This window comes from Erpetoichthys calabaricus, chromosome 4 (assembly GCF_900747795.2).
Source record: "Erpetoichthys calabaricus chromosome 4, fErpCal1.3, whole genome shotgun sequence".
NCBI classification, from domain to species: domain Eukaryota; kingdom Metazoa; phylum Chordata; class Cladistia; order Polypteriformes; family Polypteridae; genus Erpetoichthys; species Erpetoichthys calabaricus.
The window spans coordinates 29,800,600-29,816,034 of record NC_041397.2 but is presented as its reverse complement, the minus strand read 5'-3'; the positions used below and the strand labels follow the sequence as shown (position 1 = coordinate 29,816,034).

The following is a 15,435-nucleotide window of genomic DNA, read 5'->3' as shown; positions in this document are numbered from 1 at the left end:
GTTCAGCCTGTATATATCGGACTTCCAATACAACTCGGAGTCCAGCCACGTGCAAAAGTTCGCTGATGACACTGCTATCATGGGCTGCATCAGAAATGGGCTGGGGGAGGAGGAGTATAGGGACCTAATCAATGACTTTGTTAAATGGTGCGACTCAAACCACCTACAACTGAACACCATCAAAACCAAGGAGCTGGTGGTGGATTTTAGGAGGCCCAGACCCCTCATGGACCCCATGATCATCAAAGGTGACTGTGTGCAGATGGTGCAGACCTATAAATATCTGGGAGTGCAGCTGGATGATAAATTAGACTGGACTGCCAATACTGATGCTCTGTGCAAGAAAGGACAGAGCCGACTATACTTCCTTAGAAGGCTGGCGTCCTTCAACATCCGCAATAAGATGCTGCAGATGTTCTATCAGACAGTTGTGGCGAGCGCCCTCTTCTACGTGGTGGTGTGCTGGGGAGGCAGCATTAAGAAGACAGACGCCTCACGTCTGGACAAACTGGTGAGGAAGGCAGGCTCTATTGTTGGCATGGAGCTGGACAGTTTAACATCTGTGGCAGAGCGACGGGCGCTCAGCAGGCTCCTATCAATTATGGAGAATCCACTGCATCCACTAAATAGTATCATCTCCAGACAGAAGAGCAGCTTCAGCGACAGACTGCTGTCACTGTCCTGCTCCACTGACAGATTGAGGAGATCGTTCCTCCCCCAAACTATCTGACTCTTCAATTCCACCCGGGGGGGTAAACGTTAACATTATACAAAGTTATTGTCTGTTTTTTACCTGCATTATCATCAATCTTTAATTTAATATTGTTTATTGTATCAGTATGCTGCTGGAGAATGTGAATTTCCCATTGGGATTAATAAAGTATCTATCTATCCTTGAGGAGTGTGAACACTTCCAAAATGGTGGGTGTAGAAGGTGTTCCCAGCCATGTACACCAGGGCATGTGCTAATCAAGTGGCAGACATCATCCCACACACCACCATTCTGCAGGGGCTATGAATTTTACTATCATGTATCTAAAGTGTTTTCAGTGGTTGGACATTGCATATATTAGTGGTTCCCAAACTCTGTCCTGGGGACCCAATTCGGCTGCAGGTTTTTGTTCCAACCAACTTCAGTTTCTCATGGACGCCTAGCCTAATTAAGTGAGTCATTATTTCCTGGTTACTGCGTTTTTGGGGTAAATGCAGAAATAACCCTGATGAAATTGTGAGAACTCTTCTTTAGAAATTAACTAGTGGTAGTTAATTTCTATTTCAAGTAGGGCCTAGTGCTTGGTTGTGTTTGCCCTACACTAACTCTCTTTGTCCCTTGGTTACCATTTTCAGGTTTTTATTTCATGGTTTTGACCCCTTGCTTTGTGTTTTTTTTTTTTTTTTTTTTTTTTTTTACTGCATTTTGTCTTTTTGACCATTTCCTGGTTCTACTTTCGTTCTCAAAAGTAATCCTTGGGTACACCTTATATTCCAACAGGTACGCAGTACCACATCAATGAGAATTTAGCAGTGAAGCTCAGAATAACTGGACTGAATGTCATTCAATGTAACTGGATCCACGATATTCTAACTAGTAGAGTCAGGACTGCATCTATAACAGTGTCAATTTGAATCCAGGAGCACTGAAGGGCCGTGTGTTCAGCTTAGTTTTTTTTTCTGTTTATGCAAGTCTTTTTGTGATGTACGTTATAAGAAAACTTTTCCACCTCTGAGTTGATGAGTATGTAACAAAAGCCCAGTTAATGTGATTACCTTTTCTGCTAGTTACAAGAACATAGCACTTCATGTGAAGAAGGCACTGAGAGTCACTTTCAATAAAGGCAGGGTAAAGCTATTTCAGTCAGATTTTCATGTAGTTTCACAATGCTAGTATAGTACCTGTGACCATTAGGGGGTGTAACAGAGCCCCAGACAAGTCCCAGGATTCAAGTGAATGCTTATTTTATAAAATAGCTTTAAGCAGGGTTCTTCACTACAAGGTTTAGAAAACCATAAAACTCTTATTTTTCCTCCTCCACTTCTCGCCGGTAAGCATTGTATACCAGACCCGAGAGTACTTCCAATCGCAAGACATTTCCCAAAGAAAGCATTTCCAGGTCAGGTGGAAGCTTCCTAAAGTGGGGAAATCCTTCCCTGCAGCTCCCGTGGTTGTACCCATGGAACCCAGTAGGACTGATTCCCAGTATGTCATGTGCATGTGTACATAGGTGCACCAGTCCAGGGATATGTTCACCTAGCTTAGTTATCAGGGGAGCAGATCACCTTGAAAATCTGTCTGAGTCCTCCCATTATACTGGCCTCCTGCTCAGGTAAGGGTCTTCTGTCCAACCCCACCAGGATGCCAGACCATCCATGCTGCTATACCAGCCTCCTGGCTAAGTGAGGGATCGTGGTTCATTGTGGGGCTGGGATTCCGGTCGATTCCTGTTGTCTATCACATTCGGCCTTAAGAAATTTGGCGATGTACTTTTTTTTTTTTGTTACCAATATAGCACGCAACACTAGTCCCGACATGAGCCATTGCCATATTAGGGTCATGTAGTCAAGGAGTACAGACTCCACTGTGCATCAGTACAAGTTGGAAAGCTTCAATAAGTGGACTCTGGAAAGCATTAATGAGTCTTCTACCCAACCACCAAGATTTATTTTATGCCTATGACAAATCAGTGATGTCAGAAATATGTAACGGATACAGATCAATTGAACAACAGAAGGACAAACAGACAGAGATAGCACGATTATAGCAAAATAAATTGACTGTGATGCCTCTGGTATTATAATTGCGATTAATTATTTCAATTAACAGTACAATGAAATGTGTACCTTGCCAACTGCATACTTTGTATTCTGTTTACACACAGTACAGTAGAACCCCCACTTTGCAGGGAACCACTTAAATTATTAATATGAAATGGTTAAATGCTGGATCAATTGAAAAATTAATGATTTAGTGTTTAATAATGTCTCTCTTTTTACACTAAAGATACAGCACACTTCTTATACAATTTGAGTCACTTTAAATACATAAATATTCTTATAATTTTCTGCATCAGTAAAAGTAGAACACAAACGTATTCCTTCTTTTTTTACCTCCAAAATAAATGTTACTTCTGAAAAAAAAAAAAAAAATCCATCACCACCACTCATTATCCAAAAATATAAAATGTGGGAAAATGTTAAATATAGAAATGTTAAATTTGGGTTCAGCTGTATTTAGCAAACATATGTTGCATGTGTATTAAAAATTTAAGCAGTTAATAAAATTTTAAATGACGGTAATGTTTAACAGAACTATCAGATTGTGTTTACATGTATGTAAACATATTAAAATGTATCCATGTGAAAATTTTGTAAGCTCAAGTACAGTATTATGTTACCAGACTCGGTCCTTAAGCAGCGACATCCCCGTTGATGAGGAAAGTACTCAATAAAAGGCACTCTCATTTAAAGAGGAAGCATTGCTTTTCACATTACCGGTATATTCCTCATCAATATAATGAGCTGTTATCCTCAAGCATGCTTCCACAGTTCTACTCAACCACAAATTGGTTGCAAGAGCTACTTGTTTCAGATTCATTTCAATAAATTGTCTGACATTTGGAATAAAGTAAAATTTGGAAAATTAATTGCAGGAGGGCATGACTGTTGATCATTTTTTAAAACCTATGTTGTGTGGCATTTTAATTGGAGGCTAGTCTTTTGATAAATAAAACGTGAGGACTACTGGTATCAGACTGTTTTCAATAGCTGAATAAAGACAGTCGTTATAACAAACAAGTAATGGTTAATACTATTGCAGATAACTTGGTGCAACTGGTTTAGTTTTTATGTGCTTTTAATACTGGACTATGTGGTTGAATTTTAAATGGCTGTATAAATGTTTGTGCAGTACACAAACCAGTTTTTTTCTGGAAGATGGCGCAAACAAAAATGAAATACATGCACATTTAAAAAAAAAAATGTTGTTTGGGATCAGAATCATAAAAATGCATTTAGCATTTAACAAGTATTTAGTCTTATGATGGAAGTTCTTCTGATTTATCAGTGCTCTCATGCGTAGGGAATGTATGAGTCAGTGCCAGATTAAAACACCCATTTGCCGTTTAAAGCAGTTTTTAATTGGGAAAGCTTGATCTATGAGAGTTCAGCAGTACTAAATAGAATGCTGTAATCAATTTCCACAATTACTATATCGAGGCAATCTTAAATATACTGTAATTGTGATTAATATATGATTAATTGTGCAGCCCTAGGTTGAAAGACTTGTTCAGAGACACACAAGAGGTTGGTATTGAACAGGCATATTTGTAAATTAGTCAATAATTTATACAAGGCCACACTGTCTACAAAATGATTTCGCATTATGCATTTGTGGGTTTTATATATATAAAAAAAAAAAAAAAAAAAAAGCATGACCAGATTTCTCACTTATTCTTCCAAGTAAGAACAGCTTCAAAAACCATTTAAAATTGATGAAACATTTAATCAGAAAGTGATCAACACACAAGTGCATCACTTGAAGTGCTCATGTGAATTTCTTTCAGTCATTTTCTCGCCAGCTTTCTAGTTCAGAGGAGTGGTAAAACCAACTATAGATGGGCGCCTGTCTATTAAAGGGCAGTCACATACTAAGCCATTATACTTAATTAACCTAAAATACATATATTTCATACAAGAAAGAAAAGCTAAAGTAAACCTGTCACCATACAGCTTTCTGCAACAAACTAAATTTAACAAACAAAAATTTTATTTGAATATTTCTCTACAATACTTTAACATTCTTGTCTCTATTAAAAAATGGATTAAACTGCATTTTAATATAATTTAACAATGCAGTTATTAGGGCAAAGATTTAACCTCATCAAATAAATTATGAGGTGTTAACCTGTCAGTCTCCTAGTGCCCATCTTAAGCATACATTTAATACTAAAAGGTCACACCATCATCTCTAAAGTATTACAAGATCTGCATTATAAAATACTTTATTTAGAATATCATGGATTTTATTTGAAATGGGTTTCTGTACAATTAATGAGGAAGATGGAGCATGTATGGATGAGACAATTACTATTTATACCACCACAGGGAGCAGCAGAGTTCTACAGAGATGAGTGAGAACACCAGTGCTGTAAGAAATCTATATATGACTGCAAAATGTTTATAGGAGTACATCTGTAATTTATCATTGCGATACTAGCAATTTAAGATGCCAGAAATCACTAAGGTAGATGGTGTCTTAAAATACAGTAGTACTAGATTTGAGAAAATTATTTATTGAAAGGGAGTGTCTACTGCACTAACTTTTTGTGAAAGGTTTTAACACTTTTATATTATTAAAATGGTTAATTATACTGCACATTTGCTATAAAAAGTGATATGATTATTATATGTCCATCCATTTTCTTAATGTATACTCAGGTACTATGATATTTGGGTATTGCAGAGAACAAACTCTTACTTCAGATGCTACTTTAATGCTGGACGGGTTTGAACAGACGAGTAGAAAAAGCAGGAGGAGGACTGGAGATTTTTGTGAATGTGCGTGATGAAAAAGGGAGCACAGTATAAATTAGAACTAAATGTGTGATCCAGGCATTGAATTGCAGACTGAATTAGTCCATGTCACTTCCAGGGAATGTAAATTGCATCATCTTGGATAACTTAGCAACCAAAATTATTGACTCTGTACCAACGTCTTCTGGATGAATCATTATTAATGCTGGTGACTTCACAGAAGGAATCAAGGCTTACTATGCCCATTCCTTTCGTGGACACTGCTCAACCCAAATATTAGTGTCTTTAAATATAAACCAGTGGCATAACTGAGCAGTTCTAACCTCAACTTACTGCCACCTACAAGCCTGTATTGACAGTAGCAGCTCTTCGTTATCCAAGCCAGGAGTTTGTGTTTGTGATTCAAACCAAGTCTCCAGGAGCACTAAGGCAGTTTTGCTAAAGATATTTTAAAATTGTCACAAGTTTCAATTTTATTAATGTTTGCTCTTCCATGTTGGCATATTTTGGCAACAGTACTATGCAAAATAATCCTGAGGACCACTTTGTTAAAAGCATGTTTGACAAAAGTAAAGTGTTACAACAAGACAGAAATATACAGTACTGCAGTTGTTTGATCCGTATACTTATTTCCCTGTTCTTTGTGGGTTTATTAAATTGTAAGCTAGAGATAGTTCCCAAGACAAGTTTGGGTTATAAGCAGCTTTTGCAACTAGCTTTGCCATTTCTTGCAGGTAAAGTGATTCCATGTGTACATGGACACATCCAACGAGCAGACTGCAATGACCTTCTTGTACAAAATTTGAAAAAGGTATATTATAATATAGAATGCTGATTTACAAGGTTAGATTTAACTATATTCAAATTTAGAAAAGTCACAAATGAGATACAGCTAACACATTATCCAGGCATTAAACATGAATATTAAACAATGTGTTCATTTGACAACAAGATTTGATAAATCGCATATCAGTGTCAACATTGGAATGGAAAAACAAGTTTGTCAGTTTTTAAACAATTAAGAATACAAAAACAAAAAAATGTTGGTGATTTAACATACTGTATATAACAAGTTTAAATGGCTGCAGAGCAATTGAATTCCTCACCTTCCCCCTACACTTTGACCTTCATTGTCTATTTTCCCCATAAACCATGTTTTTTTTTTTTTTTTACTAAAGGTCTTAAAAAAAAAAAAAAAAAAAAATTAAAAACGCACAGACATGCGCACACACACTGGCCTGCATTTTTGCCCAGGTTATTCCATTGGGAAATTCAGCTTAAAGTACAATTGGCTCAAAAACAAAAAAACACACAAATTATTTACCCAAGATACATATTTGGATGAAACAACAGCAGCTGGACCTTGTCAAAATTTGCTGACTTACAGCAATAATAATGGTAGATCCAGCCACAGTAAAAATAGCTTCACAACAAATGTGTGGCTACATTTTGTATTTAAGATTGATAAGGGAGAAAAAAAATAGACAAAAGTAACTCAAACTTTTCAATTTGGAGGTATCCAAAACAATTTTTGAGGCATCACTTGTATGGCAGCCATGGCCCAACCCCGTGTATTTAAAACAGTTTAAGCTTTAGAAATCTTCTACATACAAGGGTCAATCTAGTTCAATACGTAACACATATCAAGTATTGTTAATCAGGGGTTGGGCTTGGCCCCTTAGTTCCAGTGAAAGGAACTCTTAATGCTTCAGCATACAAAGCCATTTTGGATAATTTCTTGCTCCCAACTTTGTGGGAACAGTTTGGAGATGGCCCCTTCCTGTTTCAACATGACTGTGCACCAGTGCACACAGCAAGGTTTATAAAGAAATGGATGAGTGAGTTTGGTGTGGAGGAACTTGACTAGCCTGCACAGAGCCCTGACCTCAACGCGATAGAACACCTTTGCGCCTTTTGCAGAACTTCTCGTCCAACATCAGTGCCTGACTTCACAAATGCTCTCTTGGATGAATGGTCAAAAATTACCATAACCACACTGCTACACCTTGTGGAAAGTCCTCCCAGAAGAGCCGACACCGTTATAGTTGCAAAAGCTGTTCTGTGTATTGTATTGTATTGTATTGACCCCCTTCTTTTGACACACTGCATGCCCAACCTACCGGGAAAGGGGTCTCCCTTTGATCGACCTTTCCCAAGGTTTCTTCCATTTTCCCCTACAAGGTTTTTTTTGGGAGTTTTTCCTTGTCTTCTTAGAGAGTCAAGGCTGGGGGGCTGTCAAGAGGCAGGGCCTGTCAAAGCCCATTGTGGCACTTCTTGTGTGATTTTGGGCTATACAAAAATAAATTGTATTGTATTATTGTAAAAGGTGGGCCAACTCCATAGTAAAGCCTATGTATTAAGAATGGGATGTTATTAAAGTTCATGTGTGTACACACAGTATATACAGTACATACACACATACACACACACACACACACACAATACAGTAACTTGCAAATGCATATCGTATAATACTGTATATTGCACTTTATGCATTTTTTCTGTGTGCATCTTTGTTAGTATTGCACTATTGTCACTGGCCTGAGGAAACAGTTAAGAATTTTTCATTGTACTACATATACAATGTACATATGACAATAAACTCAAGCAGGTTGTAATCGAGAGGCAGCTCTTCAATTTACGAGCTCAATTCCACTTGAACATGCACAAGAGGAAGTGATTGAAGCTGTAAGCAGCATAGGACCGAATACTTGAAATGTGAATTATGCGTCACAAGCAATTTTAGATTTTCTTCCTGGATGTTTTGAAATAGTTTAGTGTTGCTCCCCATCGAAACTCACTGAATCTATCAATTTTGTCTTATTCATTCACCAATAGAATATGAGAATAAAAGTTTCTCACGCCCATTACTATAAACAACATGTAGTACATAACAGATACATTTTTCTTGGCTGGAGTATTCCTTTAAACATTTCACCTTTCTTAAATATTTTAAAGAGTTAATGAATGTTGTCAAATGAAACATGATAAAAATATTGGGACAAATGATAACCACCAAGTCTATGTGAACTATGTTGCATAAAAAGTTCACTAAGAAAGAAAGATTTAGCTATCCAAATATTCAGATCTTAAGTGTAACTCAAATATCAAATTAAATGTACCCAAAGCAATACATTGTGAAAATATTAAGAATTCAAAAATATCTACAAAACAGTTTTTCTTTTTACTTCATACAGTAAAAGTTATTAGTCACAGGCTTTTGTAGTTTTTAGGTCATTTTTTTTTCCTAAAGAATGTTTTACAAACATCAATGCAAACACGCAGGAACATGTTCACAGTAAGAAAGAAACAGAAAAAAAATTAAACAATATGACAAACCTTTTGATGCATTTAGACCTTGATTCACAGAATTCTGAATCATTCTGTACAATTTTAGTATCCACAAATAAAACTTGTTTTTGGGAATTTTCATTCATATCTAAAGAAAAATTATAAAGAGGGAAAAATAACATAATAAAATATCTCCTTTCAATGTTCTACATATACACGTTTATTTTTATTAATAAAATTACAAAATACATTTTTAAATGGCTTAAGTTACTGAATATTACATAAGATGTGTGTCTTTTAGCTTGGTTATTTAGACAAAGTTACCATCATCACCCAATGGAACTTTATTCTAATTTGGGAGCATTTGTATTAAAGGTTCTGCACGCTAATTATCACAAGAATATTGCAACACTGAAAAACACTTAAAAGGTAAAAGATTACGTTTTTCTCCTTTGCAGTTATTGTTTACCTTTACAGTGTGATATTTAAAATAATAAAAAAAAATTTTACTGGCAAATGCGACTTACATATGTTTGACACACAGAGAGGAAAAAACAGTACAGGAATTTAGTATGGTTAAGTTGCATGGTAATTGGTTTAAAAATTGAAGATGAAAAGAAGAATTTTAAGGTGAATAATTTCACAAAATGCACTTTTACTTTCATCCAAGAGTATAAGCTTTACAACTTCAGAATCCAAGATTTTATCTTGCTATTTAGATTTGGAAAGAATATAGTCTAATTAAAATGAATTGACCTGTATTGTTTTTGAGAGCTGCATTTGAACAATTGTCGAGCCTCATAATTTGAACTTCATCTACAGTACAATGTCACACTGCGTCCAAAGCTCCCACTTGTGTTTTTACATGATGACATGTTAACAAATTAATATAGGAATTTTATAATTGTAACAAGATGAAGTACCTTGAAGTAGTTTTCTTATGCAGTATTAATGCAGAGTAAATAGTAACTTGTTTACCTTAATGCTAAACCACTAAAAGCCACACACATTGTCGTTTTCAACTTTATATAGTTTTGCCTTGTCAAATGTTCACTGTAATTTCTCTTTTAAAGCAGTGGAAACAGACAATATTATGTAAGCAGAGTCTACACAGTACTTTGCAAGCTGTGCTACCGTACAGTAGAATAATAAATAAACAATTTTATAATATTATATACATACACATATACATATATGGCTACTTCAGCAGTGTCAGCCATTCAACCAGCATACTTAGATGACAATGAGGGAAGCTGGGGTGGCATCTGAAAATACCTTGCCTTTGTAGGAAATGGGGATGTAAAACCCACAAAATACATGCAAGCTTGTATGCATGACTTCCTACTGCACAATACCAACTAAAAGTGCTAACACAACCAATTTCGCCAAGCATGTGCAGTCGATACAAAGAATTTCAACAGTTACTTATTTCTGAATTCCGGAATCATTAATAAGTAAATGCCTGTAAACTGCTGCATTTGAATTTGGGACTTGACACTTGCTTTTTGCTATAGGCTAAAACTTTATTTTGTAGCCAGTTCATCGTTTAACACATCAAGATTGGGGTCTACAATTATTTTTACCACTGCCGAGGACTAGTTTTATTCTGCACTGTTCACTCAAGGACAGTTGCTCCCCTAATTTTTAAACCTATGCCATAACATGTGCAGTCATAGCATATTAGATCTGATAACATGCACAAATCAACACTTGACATGTTTAAACTTTTTTAAATTACAAATATGGAATGGTACAAGTTGAAGAAATCATAACAGCAGTGAAGTTAGTTACTCTACCATGCTGCCCACAGCTAACACCGTGAACCTTACATCACAAGACCAACAATTATTCCCATCACTGTCTCACTGTCTGAGCCTAGGTAACTCATGTAATCTGCCTGTATGTTAATAAATATAAATTATCATGCATAAAAATTAATAAAATGTTATATAAAGTATTTGAATGCATAACGGTAGAGGTCTGAAACTAATAGTTTAATCTCATTAACAAAAATACCGGTGGAAATAAGGGGTTGCGAGTTTAAGACAGAAGTGAGGAAGCAATTTTCTATGCGAAGAGTTACGGGAGTCTGAAACAAATTACCGAGACACGTAATTAAATCAGAATCTTGGTTAGCCCTTAAGAAGTATCTGGATAAGATACAGGGACAGCTTAGCTCGAAGGACTGAATGGTCTCCTCTCATTTGTTAAATGTTCCGTGTTTTTATGAAACTTGAAAGTACACCATATGTAAATGACTTGGGAGATATAATGGACTTGTTCATTGTCCACATCCAAAAGACGTGAGAGTAAATTAATAAATAAGAGTAATATGGATGTTAGGATATGCAGCACAATGTGTGGAGTACAATTTGGCATGGTTATACAACGCACTAGTAAGAGAAAGAGCGAGGTTAGGAGCATGAGGCCTTGTTTGAAATATTATGTGGCCTTTTGGCTTTCATAATACAATAAAGACATAGCAGCACTAGGGAAAGTCCAGAAATCAATGATTGACTTCAGGACTGCAATGTATGAGCTACAACAAAAAACTGAAAGAGTAACCTTTTCTATTTAAGCTACTGGAGACTGAGAAGTGACATGATTGAAGTGGTCAAAATTATTAAGTTTCTAGGGTCAAATGGATTCTTCAACAATAACACTCCGACAAATGGAATCTGGTTACTGGGAATTTTTGTAGAAAAGTTAGGAAACTGATCTTCACACAAACTATAGGAACATAACATTTGCAAACACACGTCCTCATCACTCATTTTAAACACAGGAGCGCCGCAGGGCTGTGTGCTTAGCCCCCTCTTGTATTCCTTGTTCACCCACGACTGTGTTGCAAAACACGGCACAAACACCATCATCAAGTTTGCAGACGACACAACCATCATAGGCCTTATCACTGACAACGATGAGACGGCCTAAAGAGAGGTGGTGCTGGCATTGAGTAATTGGTGCCTGGATAACAACTCGTCTCTTAACGTCAGCAAAACCAAGGAGATGATCGTGGACTATCGGAAACAACAAGGCAGAGAACACCAGGCCATCTACATAAGCGGCGTAGAAGTTGAAAGGGTTAACAGCTTCAAGTCCCTCGGAGTAAACATCACCGAGGATCTCTAGTGGACCCTTCACATAGACACTGTGGTTAAGAAAGCTCGCCAGCGACTACTTCCTGAGAAGGCTGAGGAAGTTTGGCATGAATGCCAACATCACCTCAAACTTTTACGGGAGTGTGGTCGAGAGTCTGCTGACGGGCTGCATTACCGTCTGGTATGGGAGCTGCTCTGCCAGCAGCCGGAAATCACTACAGAGAGTGGTGAAGGCAGCAGAGCACATCACGGGCAATAGTCTTCCTGCCATTGAAGACATTTACCTCCATCGGTGCCTGCGTAAGACAAGCAGCATCATAAAGGACCACAGCCATCTGGCAGACGATACAGGAGTCTGGCTGCTCGGACTACAAGACTTAAGAACAGTTTTTACCACCAGGCCATTCGACTCCTCAACAGCAACACCTGAACACTTACATACACTTACATTACATCTACATTGCACTACTCACACACAAACTGTACCTGCACACACTCTGAATACTGACTGGAACATGCATCTGCACTTTATGGAATATGCATCTGTACTTATAAAACATTATCTGTGCAATAACTGTCATTTGTACTTGCTGCTCATCCAACTCATATTGCTCTATAACTTCTTTTATACGTACACATTTTATTTTATATGGCTTGTCTATTTTTAACTTGTACATTTTTTTTTTTTTTTTAGCTTTATTGGATCTAGGCTGAGTGACTGGTTTTTCTCGTCATACACATTTCATTGTTTGTTGACCCTGTGTTAACCTATATATGACAAATAAACCTAAACCTAAACCAGCTAAAAGTGTTGCAGACTAGGATTTTAGGGACCCTCTAAATGGGTACTTTGGTTTAGTAAAGTGAACAGGCTTGGTAAGTACATTGAGATGAATGGCCCTGTGCTCTTTAAAACTGTTGCAATGTAAAACTCGTAAACAGTTAGAAGATATGCCGACTTAAACAACGAAGTCAATGAAAACCACAACTTTTATATTCAGTGTGTTTTTTCCTTGCATAAACCAAATAATTAAAACTTTAAGCAAGTTTGGCAATGGACAGATTTTTTTTTTAAATCGACCAAGTGTTAAAATACAAACCTAATTGAAAGGTTTAACTTTCTGATATTTGTGATCACAGTCTATTCAAATCTGATTGCCCCTTTAGTTGTGAATCACAAATGCCGCTTGAAGACCATTCCAATTCAAAAATCGTGTCAATCAAAAGGTATTAAGACACATTTACCGAAAGGCGTTAATACACCAAGACCACCACTCCCCAATCTACAAGTCTTACCGTTTGTAATAGTGTTTTAAAGTCGTTCTGGAGTTTCTTACACTCAAAATAATAATTCTCGCAAACGTAAAGAAGGCACGTGGAAATGTGCGGCCGAAAGACTTGCCAGTTCGCCAGCGGCACGTGTTGATCAGCGCCGCGCCGCTCTGCTGCAGCTGCTTTTAACTGAGGCGTCCGCTTCAGCACCGGCATCAATTGACCCCAGCGCGCCGTCCACAAAATCTCGTGATGGAAGAGGATTTTGTCGCTAATTAAGTCATTGACAGATCAGGGGGATGCGCTGTAATAACATCCGGAAGCCCTGAGAAATAAATCAAATGCATCGTAACCATCTAATGTTGATGATAAACCTCGCAAGAATCACCAAAATGAAATTTCAAGGTTTGGTTTCATTCATTTATTATTAACATGCCAGCAGACTTATTTGACTGATTTCTCCTGGGCAGCGTCGGGGAGTCGACGTCTGTCCAGGCAAACGGAAGCCACCCCTGAACTGGCCGACAGTTTTACCGGAGACAGAACTTTCAAGGCAGATTGGATAAACTGGAAGAGGGCACATGGGGCAGAAATGGACATGCAACAGGTAGGGAATTTGATCGGAGTGTTTAGTAATGTTCGGCGATTTTATTAAAATCCATTTTTTTTTTTTTTTTTAAACTTGCTTTATCTACAAGATAGGAGGCGGTGCTGGCGTCATTGGGAGCAAGCGGGGACGTGCGGTCCGGGGAGGCAGGTGACATTGTGAAAAGTGTTTATATATATATAATATAACATTTGTCCACTGGTCTGTGCAATTTTAATTATGTTTTCTGTGTAGAGTTATGTTATTACTTAAGCATTAAATTAGAGAAGTAAATGTGCATTATATTAGAATGGAAATAATATACCTACAATTAGTTCTGCAATGTTCATTTCTATGTTTAAGGTGTAATGTGTTAGAAAGTACTGTTTATAAAGTTAAGCATTCAAGATCTGGGGGGTGTTTTTCGTACGTGGATTAGTCGTTTAGCCGGATGTAATTGTTGACGATTTGGCCTGATCCTGGATCTGTCGGTTTTTCGAAACTCTTGCTGGAAGTGTTGTCATAGCAACACATCCTAATCCGCAAACCTGCTCGGAGTCGGAGCAGGTTTGTTCTACGTAAACAAGGATTAGTTTACACACGTGATCAGTGACGGTGCGTGGAAGTCATCCAGTTATGGCTTCGCCGTTCATGAATGAGCGACCAATTGATATTGGTGCGCAAATTCTACGAAGAGAATTTCATACAGAGAGAGAGGGTTTCGCGCGATCGGCAAGATCCTTTATTGCTCCCGGAGGAAATTCTATACGAAACATACCGCTTTAGCTGAGGGGGGATATTGTACCACAAAGATTTATTAGCTCCGTATATTCGAAGTCAATCTCGGCGAAGTCGGGCTCTCGCAACCACACAGACAGTAGGCATTGCTTTGAGGTTTCTTGCAAGAGGCACTTTTTATATACTGTAGGCGATGCGGAACATCATCTATCGAAAAGTGCAGTTTGCCAGGCAATTCGTAAAGTCTGTATGGCTCCGAAACATTTCCTTCAGGTTTTCATTGTGTTTCCTGGACACCTGCATGTGCAGACAATAAGAGGCGTATCATGCCATTGCATGTAGGTACGCAGTCTAAAACACCCACAGTTCCATAAAGAATCCCACAATCAGCCTAACATTCTCATTACCAGGATTTCCAAATGTGATTGGGGCACATGGGACTGATCAGAGTGGAGTTTGATCAAACATTATTTGGAAAATGTACCTCTCCTCCTGATGAATAATCAGACAGTGTACTCATCAAATATTTGACCTTCGTCAATATCTCGTTGGTCAGACACAGGTTCAAGGGATATGACATTCCCTGCAACTGACCCAACAAAAAAGAGGGCTATATGGAACATACCTATAGCACACATGGAGGAGAAATATGCAATGACCATCCTTTACCTGAAATGAAGTGACCACTGCAACCAGCCACTGGTTCAGAGGAGGAGCTTCCCCCTGGAATGCCCTCAGAAACAGGGCAACAGGCATTTTGCTGGAGAGCCAACTCTTCTGCAGGGGTTAGGTCTGGACCGCATGGACCTCCACCTGTTTTTTGCTTGTCTGCCTCCTTATTAGCTTTAAAATTAATGTTTTTTTATATTATATATGATTCTTTGTCAACAATTCTTTAAATAGTTAAATATCCAATAT

At 37.6% G+C, this 15,435-nt stretch overlaps 1 protein-coding gene across 2 annotated transcripts in view; it reads right to left on the bottom strand.

The window, feature by feature from the left end:
- LOC114649920 (uncharacterized) overlaps positions 1–13,369 on the bottom strand; it is a 47,538-nt gene extending 34,169 nt beyond the window's left edge. The window contains exons 1-2 of one of the 2 annotated variants that reach the window (XR_007934806.1): positions 13,218–13,369; positions 8,869–8,968 (exon numbers count right to left, since the gene is read on the bottom strand). Coding sequence is in view for 1 of the 2 variants with exons in the window: in XM_028799295.2 (XP_028655128.1) it covers positions 8,869–8,966 (98 nt within the window). In the remaining variant the exon portion in view is untranslated. The remainder of the gene's footprint in view (positions 1–8,868; positions 8,969–13,217) is intronic. The other variant, XM_028799295.2, reaches the window with a different exon arrangement.
- Between the last annotated feature and the right edge of the window lie 2,066 nt (positions 13,370–15,435).